We start from the raw sequence: 17,062 nt of genomic DNA, 5'->3' as shown, positions 1-17,062 counted from the left end.
AGGCAAGTTAAGGATGGCAAATGGTAAGTGAGGAAAGTGACTGGAGGAGTGTGATCCAGTGAGGACAAGTCCCGATGGGACTGTAAGCGTTGATCCAGTTAGGTTCATTTTGAAAATCTAAACTGAGATCATGACTAGATCTTGGTCTTGGTAAGATAGAATCTAATTAATGTAGGATCGAAAAGTTCTAGAGGGGGGTGAATAGTGCTCGTGTCTAATTCGTTGATTTCGTAAAACTTTAAGTAAATACGCATAGGAAAAGACACGGAAGCAATACTAACACTTTTGGTTACTTGGTTCGGAGCCTGTGTCGACTCCTACTCCAAGGCCCCGGATCGTTGATCGCTTTCGGTGGGCAATCACTATAATCTCCGAAAAATCACAACTTTGAATTACAATATTAATGCACTAATTAAAATTATACCGACAAATAAGGAAGAAGAAATGAAGGCTTTCAGTTATCGAAGTCGAGTTATGACTTTGTCGGATCATCCTTTAAGCAACACATGGAAGAAGGATTATAAGTTTGTGTTGTCTGGCATCTACTTAAGACTGGCTTAAATAGCCTGCTGAAGGCGCCTTCAGCCTCCATGGAAGGTGCCTTCAGCGAAGTCTTATCCCCTTGAATCTCGGTCGTCAATAAGCTCCGTTGTCATCGCTGATTATCCACCTAAAGGCGCCTTCAAGCTCCATGGAAGGCGCCTTCCATCCAGAGTCCAAGGCGCCTTCAAGTCCCTTTGAAGGCGCCTTCAGCCTTATTTCCTGCGCAGCCACAGCCAAGGCGCCCAAGGCACCTCCAACAACACGAAGGTGCCTCAGACACTGTTCATCCGAGAGTTCTCTTGTGTAACTTCATTCCTACAAACCATATTAGTTTACAAACAAAGTATACCCTGCAAAACCAAGTTAGCACAATAATATAAGATAAATATAAGTACTCGACAATTATCGGACTGTCCGGTTCTGACTTTGGATTCCTCGAAAATCCTAGGTCGAATCGACGCCTACTATTCCCTCACCGGGGAACGCGCCCTCACCTACTCCTCTCAGGAGGGTTTACCTATTGTCAGATCCGTCCTCCAGACCGACTGGACTTTCTGTCTAGGGTTACTATTGGAGTGTATACTGAAAGCCTAAGCTTTGTAAACATTCATTATGAATAAAGAATCACATTTGGTCAAATTGTCTACATTTTTTTGTAGTTGTTCATTTAATTTATATTATAGATAACATAGTATGTGGTGTCACATACATAAGATGATGTTATCAGTACCTTATAAGTTATAAATAGTAGCTCACGACTAAAATGGAAAGGAACAAACCATTAGAAGGTCGTAGTGTAATTAGGTATTAGTTTATCTTGACTATATAATTACACTAGTACACTCAGAGTGTATTGATTAGGACCATTAGAGGTCGTTTCTTTTATACTGACTTTATAAAGGAACAAAGACCTCAGTTATTATGGAAGTGTGTGCTCTTAATCCTAATATAATAACAAGCACATATGTTTGATATTTATTTCTTTAATTTATCAATGGGTGACATTTAGTTCGATGAATCAATAAACCCGATAAGTTGGGAAATGGTATCACTTATAGTGTGTGTTGTTGATTATAGAAGGAAACTGTGTCCTAGAGATACTAGGTTGATAATGTCCCCAAGAGGAGCTCATAAGGATTGTCCTGTTAAACCCTGCAGGTGGACTTAGTCCGACATGACGATAAGGTTGAGTGGTACTACTCTTGGATTTAGATATTAATTAAATGAGTTGTCAGTAACTCACTTAATTAATGGACATTCGATATCTTAAACACAGGGAGACTAACACACTCATAATAAGAAGGAGCCCAAAAATGTAATTTGGGATTGGTGTGGTAGTTCAATAATAGTTCTCTAGTGGAATGAATTATTATTGATAAAATTAAGTTGTGTGTTCGGGGCGAACACGGGATGCTTAATTTTATCAGGAGACCAAAACCAATTCCTCCTCTCGGTCCCTATCGTAGCCTCTTATTTGTAGAGTTCTATACCCACCTATACCCACCTTCTATACCCACCCAATAGGGGCCGGCCAAGCTAGCTTGGGAACAAGCTAGGGCCGGCCTAGGTATGAATTTGGGTGGCCGGCCCTAGCTTGAACCCAAGCTAGTGGGGGCCGGCCAAATTAAATTAAAAAGGAATTTTAATTTTAATTTTTATTATGTGGAAGAAATAATTTATTAAAGAGAATTTAAATTAAAATATCTCTCTTATAAAAGATCTACAAAAGATTAAAGAAAGAGATTAGATCTCTTTCCTTATTTGTAGATTGGTGAGATATTTTATTTTCTCTTTAAAATTATTCACATGTTGATAAAATTAAAATTATAGAAATTTCCTTTATCAACCATGAAGATATTTTTAAAGAGAAATTTTATTTTTTAAAATTTCCGGAAACAAATTAGGAAGTTTTAATTGTTGATTGAAACTTGTCCAATTTGTTCTCCAATGATGTGACCGGCCAATGTAGATTTAATTGGGAAATTTTATTTTATTTTTCTCAATTAAATCATGTCAAGGAAATTGAGGAAATTTTATTGTAATTAAATTTCCTAATTTGCCTAGGCCAAGGAATATAAAAGAAGGGGTGAGGGTGCCTTCATGAGACACAACATCTATTATTTCTCTCCCTCTTTTGTTCCTTGGTGTGGCCGGCCATCCTCTCCCTCTCTTCCTCTTGTGGTGGCCGAATCTCCTTCTTCCATTGGAGCTCTTGTGGTGGCCGGATACTACTCGGAGAAGAAGAAGAAGAAGGAGAGAAAGCTAGCATCTCTTGGAGCTTGGTTAGTGTTTTGATTTTCTTCCTTGGTGAAGCTTCCTCTTTGTTGGCCGAACCTAGCTAGGAGGAGAAGAAGGTGATTGGTGGTTTCTCGTCTCAGAAGATCGTTGCCCACACAACGTCCGAGGTTAGAAGAGGAATACGGTAGAAGATCAAGAGGTTTTTCTACAAGGTATAACTAGTAATTTTTCTTTCCGCATCATGCTAGTTATTTATGGAAATAATACCAAATACAAGAGGCTTACGTTCTAGAATTTCGAATATGTTTTTCGATGTTGTGTTCTTTTGTTTTTTCTTTTCCTTGTGATTTGATTGTTCTCTTTGGTTAACCTAAAGTTATTTTAGGAAATTAAATATTAGATTTTTATAAAAGGTTTTGTCTAGTCGGTGGTGGTTGCTCCCATATCCAAGAAGGTCATGTGCCTCGCCACGTCAGTACTGGGAACCAATTATGGAAATTAATATTTAATGGAATTAATAACTTAAGGAGACTTGGGTCGAATGTGTTAAGTTCCGCAGGAGATCCAAGTCAAAACCTAAAAGAACAAATAGATTAAGTTTTGGATCAAACGTGTTAAGTTCCACAGGCGATCCAAAATTTAATTTAAAAGAACACATGGTAGCTAGGAAAAGGTTCAGACCTTTGTACAAAATTTTTGTACAGTGGAACCTATAGGCTTTCCGAGTAGCAACCAACAATTGGTATCAGAGCTAGGGTTTTGCCTCTGTGTATTTGGTATTTAGTTTAATTATGCACATGTCATACATAATTTAGGCAGGTTAATAGTAGGATGTGCTAACTTTGTGGATGCAGGATCCAACTATTATGGCTTTTAGTTATTATGTGTGTGATTGGACCCTTGGACATGTCAAGGGCATTTATATGTGTGTGCATGATTGTATTAAAATACAGCAGGAGCTGTATTTAGTTTTATTAGGATTTTATTTTTGATCTAGATACATGTACATTCCTTTTATGGAACATAGGATCAAAAATGTAAAATCTATTTATGTCGCGGATCGAATCTTGCAAAGCGTGGAACCTTCTAAGGACCAGAGGCGCAGCGGAACTAGGAGCAAGATAGACGCGATAGCTAGACCCGGTGGCGGTGGCTAAATATGGCAGCAGCTTGGGATGACAACACACGGAGAACAACTAGAGATAAAAGCCATAATAGTTGAAAATTAAATTTTCTATTTATTGCTTTTATATTGTGCTGTGTGTGCATGTTAGTTTACAAGTTTAGTAGGCTAGAATAGTTAAAATTCCTCATTTATAAATAACTAAGTGGGAGAGGGATTTTAAATAAATCTCATGGTCTCCATTACTGGTTTGTAAGTGATACAAACAAGCTTGCGCGTTGGCTCTGAGTGCCTTCCTCCATAACGGATGAGCTTGTTTGTGGATCACTAGAACAGACTTCCATTTTTGGATGACTATAGGAAATTAATTAAGAACGTGTGATCTTCCCCAACGGAAGGGGCATAATCTTATTAATGGAATTAGTGTCAAGTAATGGTATACACTTAGACACATCTAATAGTATCCTCCCCAACGGAGTCACTACTATTATTTGTGTGACCAAATAATACCAACTATTAATTTTATTTGTCAAAAAGTTAGGTTGACAAGATAATAAAATTAATGGGTTAAAACCCTCCTTTTACAAATGTTGAATTTGTATACGTCCACACTAACGTGGCATACAAAATTCACGGTGTTATGAGGTGTTGGTTAATTTAAAATAGTATTGTTTGAGGAATCAATATTATTCTAAATTTAGAGTTCTGACCAAAAGTTATTTGTGATTCTTAGGATGACTTTCAACCCACTGTCCATCATACTTCAACAAAATAGACTTCTCGGACCTAATTACATAGATTGGAAAAGGAACACGGACATTGTTACTGCTGAAAGCTATAAATTTGTATTGACTGAACCTTGTCCTGATGCACCCATCGGTGAATCTACCCAAGAGGAGATTGAATATCATAAGAGATGGGTAAAGGCGGATGAGATGGCGGTGTTACATTTTGGCTTCAATGTCAAATGTATTGCAACATCGATCAAGATTTACCAACGACTTATGATATTATGAACAATCTCAAGGAGCTCTTTGGTCATCGGATAGAGCTTCTAGACAAGAAGCTATGAGAAAGATAATGACTACCATGCAAGAGGGTACTCATGTAAGGGATCATATCCTAAAGATGATGGCTTATCCGAACGAGATACGGATCCTTGGAGGAGAAATTGATGGGAAACCCAGATCGATATGATCCTCCAAACTACCTAGAAGTTTTGAGCAGTTCCGCCTGAACTATAATATGAATAAAAGGATTTATTAATTAGGGGAACTACTGATGGAACTTCAAGCAGCAGAAGGATTATTTCGTCACAATTCTCAAATTCACTTTGTTGAAAATGGTTCTACTTCTAAACCGAGAGGAAAGAAGAAGAAGAAACAAGTCGGTTCAGTAAAGAAAGTGAATAAATCTCAGAGTACGGGATTTAAAGCTGGAGTGAAGAAGCCGAAGGGCAAGTGCTTCATCTGCAAGCAGGCAGGACATTGGAAGGCAGACTGTCCTCGTAGGAACCAAAACAAAGGTATATCTCATGCTCTAGTTGTTGAAACATGTTTAGCGGTGTTATCTACCAGCACCTGGTGTGTAGATACGGGAGCCACTGATCATGTCTGCAATTCCTTGCAGGGGTTCCAGGAAACCCGACGACTATCTGAAGGAGAAATTACCGTCTACATGGGCAATGCTACTAAGGTGGCAGCTGTTGCAGTGGGAGACGTCTACTTATCTTTTAGTAGAAATAAAAATTTGGTTTTAAGAAATTGTCTTTATGTACCCAGTTTTAGAAAGAATTTAATTTCAGTTTCTAAACTGTTTTTAGATGGATATTCAGTTTCTTTCAGTAACGATGTAGTTATTAAAAGAAATAAAGTGATTATCTGTTCTGGTGCATTAGTTGGCAATTTGTATACTTTAAATCCAATTTCTTCCACAAAGCAAAACATGGAAATTTATAACTCATCTTCTAATTCTAATAAGAGAAAAGAACCTTCGGAAATGAACCAAGCATATCTTTGGCATCTAAGGCTTGGTCATATTAACTTAAGTAGGATTCAGAGGCTTATAGTCGATGGATTTTTGAGTTCATTAGAGTTGGAAAATTTTCCAACTTGTGAATCCTGCTTAGAAGGTAAAATGACCAAAATATCGTTCAAGGCCAAGGGGTATAGAGCCAAAGAAGTGTTAGAATTGGTTCACTCTGATTTGTGTGGTCCTATGTCTGTCCAGGCAAGAGGAGGTTTTGAATATTTTGTCTCTTTCATAGACGATTATTCAAGATATGGATACATTTACCTAATGCGCCGCAAGTCTGAGTGCTTTGATAAGTTCAAAGAATACAAGGCTGATGTGGAGAAACGATTAGGTAAAAGTATCAAGACACTACGATCTGATCGTGGTGGCGAATACCTCTTAGGAGAATTTAGGAATTACTTATCAGAGGCTGGGATTCAATCCCAATTGTCTGCACCTGGAACACCCCAACAGAATGGTGTAGCAGAACGAAGGAATAGGACTCTTATGGAGATGGTTAGATCGATGATGAGTTATTCAGAATTACCAAATTCGTTTTGGGGATATGCTCTGGAAACAACAGTATACGTTCTGAACTTAGTACCTTCTAAATCAGTTTCTTCTACTCCCATAGAATTGTGGAATGGGCGAAAACCCAGTCTAAGACATATTCGGATTTGGGGTAGTCCAGCACATGTCATTAAACAAAAATGACTTTTCGCAGTTCGCGTGTTTGTAGGGTATCCCAAAGGAACAAAAGGTGGTTTATTTTATAGTCCTAAAGATCAGAAGGTCATTGTTAGCACCAATGCCCAGTTTTTAGAAGAAGACTATATAATGGATCACAAGCCCAGTAGCAAAGTTATTTTAGAAGAACTTAGAGAGGACACGTCTACTTTAGTACCAACAGTACAAGATGAAGTACCACAAGAGACTGCAACACGTGTCACACATGATACACAACCACAGACAGTGCCTCGTCGTAGTGGGAGGGTTGTAAGGCAGCCTGAAAGATTCATGTTTTTAGGAGAGTCTTCGGACTTGATCCCGGGTAAACATGAACCTGATCCACGAACATATGACGAAGCACTCCAAGATATAGATGCAGCATCTTGGCAAAAGGCAATGAATTCTGAAATAGAGTCTATGTACTCTAATAAGGTCTGGGGGCTTGTAGAACCACCTGATGATGTAAAAGCCGTTGGATGCAAGTGGATCTACAAAAGGAAAGAGGGACAGACGGGAAGGTAGAAACCTTCAAAGCTAGGCTTGTTGCGAAAGGGTACACTCAGAAAGAGGGAATCGATTATGAGGAAACCTTTTCACCGGTAGCCATGCTTAAGTCTATCCGGATACTCTTATCGATTGCTGCTCATATGGATTATGAGATTTGGCAAATGGATGTCAAGACAGCTTTCCTTAATGGAAGTCTTGAAGAAAACATCCATATGAAGCAACCAGAAGGATTTATTGAAAAAGGCAAAGAGCATCTAGTGTGCAAGCTCAATCGGTCCATTTATGGACTAAAGCAAGCTTCAAGATCTTGGAACATCCGATTTAATGAAGTAATTCAGTCATATGGATTTATTCAAAGTCCGGATGAGTCTTGTGTATATAAGAAGTGTAACGGAAACGTGGTGGTATTTCTTGTACTATACGTAGATGATATTTTGTTAATTGACAACAATGTCAAGGTATTATCAGACGTAAGGGTATGGTTGTCCAAACAATTTGATATGAAGGACTTAGGAGATTGTGCACATATTCTTGGAATCAAAGTTATAAGGGATCGTAAGAAAAGAATGTTGTGTCTGTCCCAAGCTTCATATATAGATACAATCCTTGCTCGTTTTAGCATGCAGGATTCCAAGAAAGGTTTCTTACCTTTTAGATAAACTAATACACTCTGAGTGTACTAGTGTAATTATATAGTCAAGATAAACTAATACCTAATTACACTACGACCTTCTAATGGTTTGTTCCTTTCCATTTTAGTCGTGAGCTACTGTTTATAATTTATAAGGTACTGATAACATCATCTTCTGTATGTGACACCACATACTATGTTATCTATAATATAAATTAAATGAACAACTACAAACAAATGTAGATAATTTGACCAAATGTGATTCTTTATTCATAATGAATGTTTACAAAGCTTAGGCTTTCAGTATACACTCCAACAGTTACCACCCCCTAGGATTTTTCTCAACCTAGGGTTACCACCCCCTAGGACCTAGGATTTCCATCCCCTAGGGTTTTCCACCTGCCTAACCGTAGTTAGGACTTTCCACCACCTAGGGTTACCGCCCCCTAGGACCTAGGGTTACCACCCCCTAGGGTTTTCCACCTGCCTAAAATCCACTAGGACTTTTGCTTAAGACAACTTAGGACTTTTTTGCAAGCTCAATAAACCTTATTAGATAACAAGACAACTTAACTTTGGACCCTTTGACATAATCAAAACACAGGTTTGATCGTCAGATGCTTCCCGCACTAACAATTAATAATACTATTTTTATATTATGATAAGTCTGTTTGCAGGTTACACTTTATGTTTGGACTAATACACTTTTATAGGGTTAAATGATAAAAATCAGTTTCGAATGAACAATGTTGGAGCTGCCTTAAAAGTGCTTGGAGGTGCCTCAGATCTACGTGGAAGGTGCCCTAGATAGGGTGGATCGCCTTCGAAGAGATAAGGTTTCATGGAGCAGAGGCACCCTGGAGGTGTTGGAGGCACCTTGGAGATGCATTGGAGGCACTTTCGAAGAGCTTCTAGGCGCCCTCGCACGAATAGGAACCGAAGCTCGCGGAACTGATTTAGATCGAAATTCCTGAGATCATATTTCAGCCTGGAGGTGCCTCTAAGGAAGACTAGAGACACCCTCAACATCCAATAAAAGAGCTCTTTGACCAGCATTGGAGATTCATCTCTTCTACAAGCTTCAACGACTCTGCTGCTTCGAATACACTCTACTGCTGCGCTAATGTTGTGAGACATCCGACCATTACTAGTAGACCGACACTGTGACACGAGCACTCCCACCTCTACATCTTTTGTATTCGTAATGTTAATTAAAATCATTTACTTTACTATCTAAAAGGAAAGTGTAGACTATTACATTTTTTTTATATATTTGTATTCGATTCCTTCTTTCGACAGTTCTGGAAGAGGTTTATAGTGGATTGCTCGTCGATACGGTCGTAGGAGTTGTCAAAGGCTTCAAACCAAGTAACTAATTGTGTCATATTTTCTTTTTGCATTCTATTTGTCACAACGATGCTATAGCTGCTATAACATTGTAGCAGCTATAGTTGCTATAACTGTATAGTAGTGTTACGCAACCGTAAATGCATGATATCATCATCAATATTAAAAGATATCGAACCCACAAGGACAGATTATAAGCACTAATGATGTCTCATGAAGAATTAGCTAAACAATTGTCTAAAGCAAATAGAGTACTAAGTAAAAAAACAAGACTTGAAACAAGAAAATCAAGTGAGTAACTTAGTTTTGTGAAAGTTTTAGGGGTTCAATTTCATTGTGATATTCATCAATATAACATGGTTTACCAATTCACATCCTCAATCCACATGCATATATAGGAAGTTGTCGGTTCTCCCCTACAGAGGACAACCGGCAAGGGATTTCGATCAACACCACTAGTAATCGAATAGGTATGATTCCTATGAAATCCGTTAACGGGATCTACCTGTCACTAGAGTTCCTCAGTTATACAATATAGAAACACATGCACAACTCAACATACATAGAGATGAAGGTGATAATTTCATTCAACCATCCCACTTTCTCCTGAGGACCTACTTCACATTTCAAGATGACACCCTAGACGTCCGTTAGCGGGATCTGCCTGTCACTAGCATCCCTCGTTATACAATCTAGGTTATCCCTCTATCGGATCCATAAGTACACACAAACATCCAATCAAACATGATAATTAAGTCCAAACACGGGAATTCACATAAGATCGAATAGATACAAAGCATGATAACATTATTTGGATAGGAAATTGGAATATCCATAAGTTCTTACATCAAATCATACCAAAACTACTCCCTTAACCCTAAAACAAAGGATCGACTCCATGACACTAAGATAGAGATCCAAAGACATATAGAACACAATCATTCAAATCCCAAATTAAAGAGAAGAGAATAGAAATGCTTATCTAATGGCGTTGAGTGACCTTTGGATCCAATCCAGAACTTCCGAAGTTGATGCCGAGATGAAGATGGCCTCGGATCGTTGGATGAAGGTCAAAGAAACTAAGAATCGACACCAAGATAGATCTCCCCAAAGGAGGACCCTTCCTTCCCTAGAAAGGGGGAGAACCTCCCTTTCATAAAGCTAGGCACGGGCACCACATGGCCCGTGGCACGGCCGTGTGGATTCCACACGGCCTCCTTCTTTCTACTATCTGCCAAGGTGACACGACCGTGTAAGTCACATAGCTGTGTTCTACTTTGGCTCTAGATGGGCTACATGGTCGTGTGAATTCACACGGTCGTGCTCTTCTTCTCTTTTGCTTTGGCCACACGGTCGTGTGGGTCACACAGCCGAAGTCTTCTTACTTTTTGGAAATGCTACATAGCTGTGTGGATCCACACAACCATGCTCTGGATGCTACTAATGGGGATGACATAGCCGTGTGAGTATCATGGTCGTGCTTTGCTTCTCCTCTGGTGAAGCAACACGGTCGTGTGGATTCACACAGCCAATATCGGTTGCCTTCGTTTGTTGTCAAAATCAACCACGAACGTCATTTTCTCTTCAAATTTGACTCCTGTCAACAGAAAATGTACAAAGAGAAGATCTCCGAACAAAAAAGAGTAATTATGCTAAAAGTAAGATACGGGGTATAAAAATGCATAGATAAGGCATGCGTAAAGTATGTGAATTTGCGTCAAAATATGCATAAAAGTGGATATAATCTACTCATATCACACCCCTAAACTTGCACCTTTGCTTGTCCTCAAGCAAAATGCCGCAATCTAAACTCATGCGCTCTATAATGCTTCATAATCCCTAGTGCAATTTCCTAACTCTATCCATAAGTTTCATTAGTGAGCATGATCGTAGAGATAACTCAAGTATGGCATAAGCATAAGTTTCTTGTGCACAGTGCAATGAGTGACACAAACTCTTCAAGTTTTAATCTTTGTTCTAGTCAAGTCGTCATCCAAACAAGTTCCTAATGTTCTCGGTGATAGGCACTTACCAGCCACACACTTGGTTCATATTTCTCAATCCACCCAAGGTATCAAAGGCGTGTTCGATATCAAAAGAAATATAGTAGTTATTTCCCCAATAACCTAGCTCGGTCTCAAAGGGGTAACTTACTAGTCTCCACTCACGGCAACTATTTTTTTATATCACTTATTCATTTTTTTTTTTTAGATTCAAATGCACATTTATGCAAATGTTAGGATATTTGATTTTTCGAGATGAGCTTACATGATTCGAGCATCATCCAGTAACTAAAATATGGTTTGAGAAATCACTATGGGAACCAAAGTACTAAACAAATAAGATGAATCATAACTATTCCAATGATAACAACCATTCAAGTTTAAGTAAAGTGAAAGTAAGATCCTTAAGGTTAGGCTAAAACTCAAATTTATCTCCGCACAATACTTAGCTCATTTCATGCTACTTGAGATAGAAGAAAGAAGTATACTAAACATACTAGCATTATGTCCACTGTTAGAGTATATATTAAAAGTCTAGCTTTTTTGTATAAATATTTATTTTGAAATAAGAATAACATTGGTCAAATGTCTACATTTATATGCTAAGTGTAGTTGTTCATTTAATTTATATTGAAGATAACATGGTGTGTGGTGTCACACAGAAGATCATGTTATCAGTTCCTTATAAATTATAAATAGTTGCTCACAATCAAGATGGAATGGGACAAACTATTGGAATGGTTGTAGTGTAATTTGGTATTAGTTTATCTTGACTATAAAATTACACTAGTACACTTTGAGTGTATTGAGCAGGACCATTTAAGGTAATTCTTTTTATACTGACTGTAAAAAAGAATAGGACCTCTGTTATTATGGAAGTGTGTACTTTTAATCAGGATATAATAACAAGCACGTATACTTAATATTTATTTCTTTAATTTATCAAAGGGTGAGATTTAGTTCGTTAAATCAATAGGCCCGATAAGTTGAGAAATGATATTATCTATATGGTGTGTTGTTGATTATAGAATGAAACTATGTCCTAGTAATCTAGGTTGATGATGTCCCCTTGAGGAGCTCATAAGGATTGTCATGTAAATCCTACAGGTGGACTTAGTCCGACATGATAATAAGGTTGAGTAGTACTACTTTTGGAGCTAAGATATTAATTAAGTGAGTTGTCAGTAACTCATTTAATTAGTGGGCATTTGATATCTTAAACACAAGGAGACTAACACACTCATGATAAGAAGGAACACATATTGTAATATGAGATTGGTGCGGTAGTGAAATAATAACTCTTTAGTGATATGAGTTATTATTGATGACTTTGAGTTGGGTGTTCGGGCGAACACGGGAAGCTCAAGCTCATCGGGAGACCAAAACCAATTCCTCCTCTCGGTCCCTATTGTAGCCTCTTATTTATAAAGCCTTATATCTATCCAAAGTCTAGCTTCTTAACCAAGCTTAGGGGTCGGCCACATCCTTGCTTGGAGCCCAAGCAAGGGGTCGGCCAAGCCAAGCTTGGAGCTCAAGCTAGGGTCGGCCAAAGCCTTGCTTGGTGCCCAAGCAAGGGGCCAGCCATATAAGAAAAGAAAATAAAAGAGAGTTTTTATTTTGTTAAAAACTTTCCTTTTATGATGTTTTCCACATGGTTTTAAAAGAAAGTTTTAAATTTTAAAATCTTTCCTTTTATAGCTTTCTATAAAGAATTAAAAGAGAGATTTAAATCTTTCCTTATTTGTAGTTATCTATAATGTTTAAAAGAAATATTTTAATTTTTTAAAGACTTTCTTTTTTTGTAACCATGATATAAAAGGAGTTTTATTTTAAAACTTTTCTTTTATAGATATCCACAAAAGGATTTAAAAGAGAAGATTTTAATTTTATAAAACATGTCTTTTATAGCTATCCACAAAAGGGATTTTAAAAGAGAGATTTTAATTTTTTATTTAAAATCTTTCCTTGTTTGACATGAGGTGGCCGACCATGTAAAGTAATAAAAGGAAGTTTTAATTTTTTGTTTTAAAACTTTCCTTTTTTGGATTCACCAAGGATTATAAAAGAGAGGGAGAGGGTGCCTCATAGAGAATAACCTAAGCCTTGCATCCTTTTTATTGTGGTCGAAACTCTCTTCTCTTCCTTGGTGGCCGGCCCTCTTCTTTCTCTCTTCTCCTTTTGTTTTCTCTCTTGGAGACCGGCGGTATCAAGCTTGGTCTTCTCTTGGTGGCTGGTTGCTTGAAGGAGAAGAAGAAGAGGAGAATGAAGCTCTTGTCTAGCATCCCTTGGAGGTTAGTTGGTAGCCGAAACTTGGAAGCAAAGGACGAAACTTGGGTGGATTTCATCTTGGAAGATCGTCGCCCACACGATGTCCAAGAGAATGAGAGGAATACAACAGAAGATCAAGAGGTCTATAAGCTACAAAAGGTATAACTAGTTATTAGTTTCCGCATCATAACTAGTTCATCTTTTGTATAGATCTTGAAAAACCAAACACAAGAGGTTATCGGTTTTAGGTTATCATTTTTTGTTTTCGATTTTATTGTTTGATTTCATGTTTCGATATTATACTTCTATTGAGGTCTCTATACTTAAACATAGTTTACTGTAAGAAGTTAAATATCAGATTTCTTTGAAAGGCTTTGTCTAGGAAGTGGTGGATGATCCCATACCCAAGAAGGCCTAGTGTCTCGCCATGTTTAACCTGGAAGTCGATTTTTGAAATAGATATTTGATTAACTTCTGTAATATGGTTTAACTTAGGAAGATCACATCGGTTAAACTTGGAGTAAAAATGTTAGATATCATTTCCAATTCAAGTTTAACATCTGAAGGATAATTTGGATTAATAATGTTAAGCATCGTTTGCAATCGAAATTTAACTTCAGTAGAGCACATGGGTAGCTAGGATAGTTCTATGCTTGTACAAATGTTTGTACAAGGGAATTAGAACGGTATTCCGAGAAGCAACCAACAATACTTATCTCATTTCATGCTACTTGAGATAGAAGAAAGAAGTATACTAAACATACTAGCATTATTTCCACAACAACATGAATCAAGAAATGAACGTGGTAACAATTTTACTATTGGACAAGTCAACAGTGGTTAGGAAAGATGTTCCTGATATGCCACATAACATTTTAAAAGACAGTCAAGTGACAATAAAAAAAATAAGTCTAACAAACAAAACAAAGGCATAAGCAGAAACTAAAAGCAGACAAAGAAAAATAAAATGTAGAACAAATAAAACAAATGAAATGAAAAACATAAAAGAAGAAAGAAGAAGTAGAAAATTCAGGTTGTGCAAACACCCCCCCCCCCCTCCCCCTCAGATTTAAACTCTTCATTGTCCCAATGAAGTCAAATGGAGGTAGAGGTGGGGGGTCAAGGAAATCAAGAAGGGGAAAAGGAAATAAATCATTGAACCATCATACCTTATCCCTCAAAAGTTTATGATATTCAAACAACGTGTCCAAATTATCTTGTAAATATCTCATGAAACCCTAAAAGTTTTCATTAAATTACATTTAAGCCCTTTGAAACAAGAGTTCCTTCCTTTTGAAGCGAGTATCTTCTCTTTCCCTTTTCTTATTGGTGTATTATCCTTGATTGGAGTTGACATTGTAGGCGCTAGAGAGGTTGAGATTTGAAGAGATAGGATGAGGAGGGTGGGAGGGAGAAATCTAGGGCTTTTGAGAGAAAAGGGGAATGAAATAGATTGGAAAAAAGGAAGCATGCGATGGGCACGGTCGTGTGGCTCACACACCCTAGTGCCCTAGCTTATTAACCCTGGGTTGGGCCATGTGAGCTCCACACGGGCTTGTTCTTCCTTTCTTCACATGGTTGTGTCAATGACATGGCCACATTCTTCTTCTCCTTGGGTATTTCTGCATAGCCATGTCGTTTGACACGGCCACTTTCTTCTTCTCCTTGACTGGTTTCACACGACCGTGTGTGCCATACGGCCGAGTTCTTTTCCTCCACTATTGAGCTTACACGGTCGTGTCTGTCACACGACCGTATACTTCCCCTTTTCTATATGTATCACACGGATTCTATAAGGTCCAGAAATGCTAAATTTTTCTCCTTTCCGATTTCTCCAACACCTCAACGCCCATGAAATGATCATGGCCAACTCATGGAGGCAATACACAACCTGAAAACAAAATAACAACAGATTAAAAATACTAACAAAAGAAAAAGAAAAGTGAAAAAGAATTTAACTAAATGAACCCTTGAGTTGCCTCCAAAGAAATGCTTGCTTAAGGTCTTTAGCTCGACCTCATCTCTGTTATCACTAGTTATACCCAAGAAGGCATGGATTTTCCACCTCGGATTGCTTCTTCTTCCTTATTTCATGCCCTTGGAGGATAGAGGTACTTCTCATTCTCAATTGGGGGTCTTCTCCCAATATTTGTCAGTTCGTATACTTTATCCAGCTGCCTCCCATGAGGATGGAAGTTTCACTCCTTTGTTTTGTAAGCATCTGCCCCACTGCTCATGCTTACTAAAAAAGAAGCAACATGGTTAGGAGAATTAGATAAATCATACTCCAACCTTTCCTTACCGATAACTAAAGATAGCTTATAGTTTTTCACATCAATGATGACTCCGGCTATTACAAGGAAAGGTCTTCCCAGTATAATTGGAATTTTTGTGTCTTCCTCCAAGTCTAACACAACAAAATCTATGGGTATGATGCAGCCACCTACTTCTACCAGCACGTCTTCAATGATACTCATAGGATACTTGCAAGAATGATCAGCTAATTGCAATGTCATGGTAGTAAGTTTAAAGTTCTTGAGACCTAGCTTATTACAGATTAAATATGGTATGAGGCTAACACTTGCCCCTAAATCACAAAAACCTTTCTCTATGAATTTGGAACCTATGGTGCAAGGAATGAAAAAACTTTCAAGATCTTGGAGTTTTGGGAAAGTGTTCTTTTCAAATAGTGCACTGCATTCTTCTGTTAAACCTATAGTCTCGATCTCTCCCTTCTTTCTTTGATTGGGCATAATGTCCTTCAAGAACTTGGCAAACTTAGACATTTGTTGAATGGAGTCAATTAGGGGGACTTCAACATAGATATCTTTGACTTGGTCCAGGAACCTACCGAATTCTTCATCTTTTTTGGTCATTGCTAGTCTCTGCGGAAAATGGATTATTTGACGTTGTGGTGGGAATGGAAAAGTTCCTTCAACCTTTTTGGTACTCTCCTCTTCATCTTGAAACTGAATTGGATCAAATGTTGGAGGAGAGGGCTCTTCTTGAATTTCCATCCCTTTTTGAGCAGTCATTTGGGAGTCTCCTAAGGTTCGCCCGCTTTGAAGCTCGATTCTATTGCAATGTTCCATTGGATTAATTTCTGATTTTCCTGGAAAGTCTCCTGGTGCTCTTGAGGATGATAAAGCCATCTAAGCAACTTGACTATCTAACATTTTCTGGTGTTTTTCGAAACTATCCATTCTTTGATTTAGTAGCTTGATTTCTTGTTTCATTTCATTTTGATTGGTAAGAACTTCTTCAAGTATTTTTTTTCTAATCTAGATAGTTGATAACCTTGCGAGGATTGTTGTTGTTGATAGCTTTGTTGTCCAAGCTGGTAGCTTGGTCTAGTCCCCATGGATGGTCCTTGCTCTTGGTTGTTGCGATAAAAAAAATTTGGATGATTTTTCCACCCGGGATTGTATGTGTTGGAGTATGGATTATTTTGCTTTTAATTGTAATTCACTATAGCATCACACTGCTCAAGCTGATCAATTTGTGCAGAGATGGCTCCCAACGGGCATGTGTATTAAGCATGGTCTGTGCTCCCACAAGTTTTGCATACACATACTATTGCATTAACCGTGCTTGTTTTTGTTCCCATATTCTCCATCTTTATGGTCAGAGCATTCAGCTTTGCAGACATTAATGTAATTG

The 17,062-nt window shown here is 38.0% G+C and overlaps 1 protein-coding gene across 1 annotated transcript; it reads right to left on the bottom strand.

Annotated features, from left to right (window-relative positions):
* Positions 1-15,600: 15,600 nt before the first annotated feature.
* On the bottom strand, positions 15,601-16,554 carry LOC122033867. The gene has a single exon (XM_042593023.1). The coding sequence runs from the start codon at positions 16,552-16,554 to the stop codon at positions 15,601-15,603; it is 954 nt and encodes a 317-aa protein (XP_042448957.1).
* Between the last annotated feature and the right edge of the window lie 508 nt (positions 16,555-17,062).

This window comes from Zingiber officinale, chromosome 11B (genome assembly GCF_018446385.1).
Source record: "Zingiber officinale cultivar Zhangliang chromosome 11B, Zo_v1.1, whole genome shotgun sequence".
Classification (NCBI taxonomy): Eukaryota; Viridiplantae; Streptophyta; class Magnoliopsida; order Zingiberales; family Zingiberaceae; genus Zingiber; species Zingiber officinale.
Note: the sequence above shows the minus strand (reverse complement) of the source record. Positions and strands in the feature narration are given on the sequence as shown.

Excerpts from the sequence above, each read along its gene's own strand:
- LOC122033867 (XM_042593023.1), bottom strand. The coding sequence starts at position 16,554 with ATGGCTTTATCATCCTCAAGAGCACCAGGAGACTTTCCAGGAAAATCA.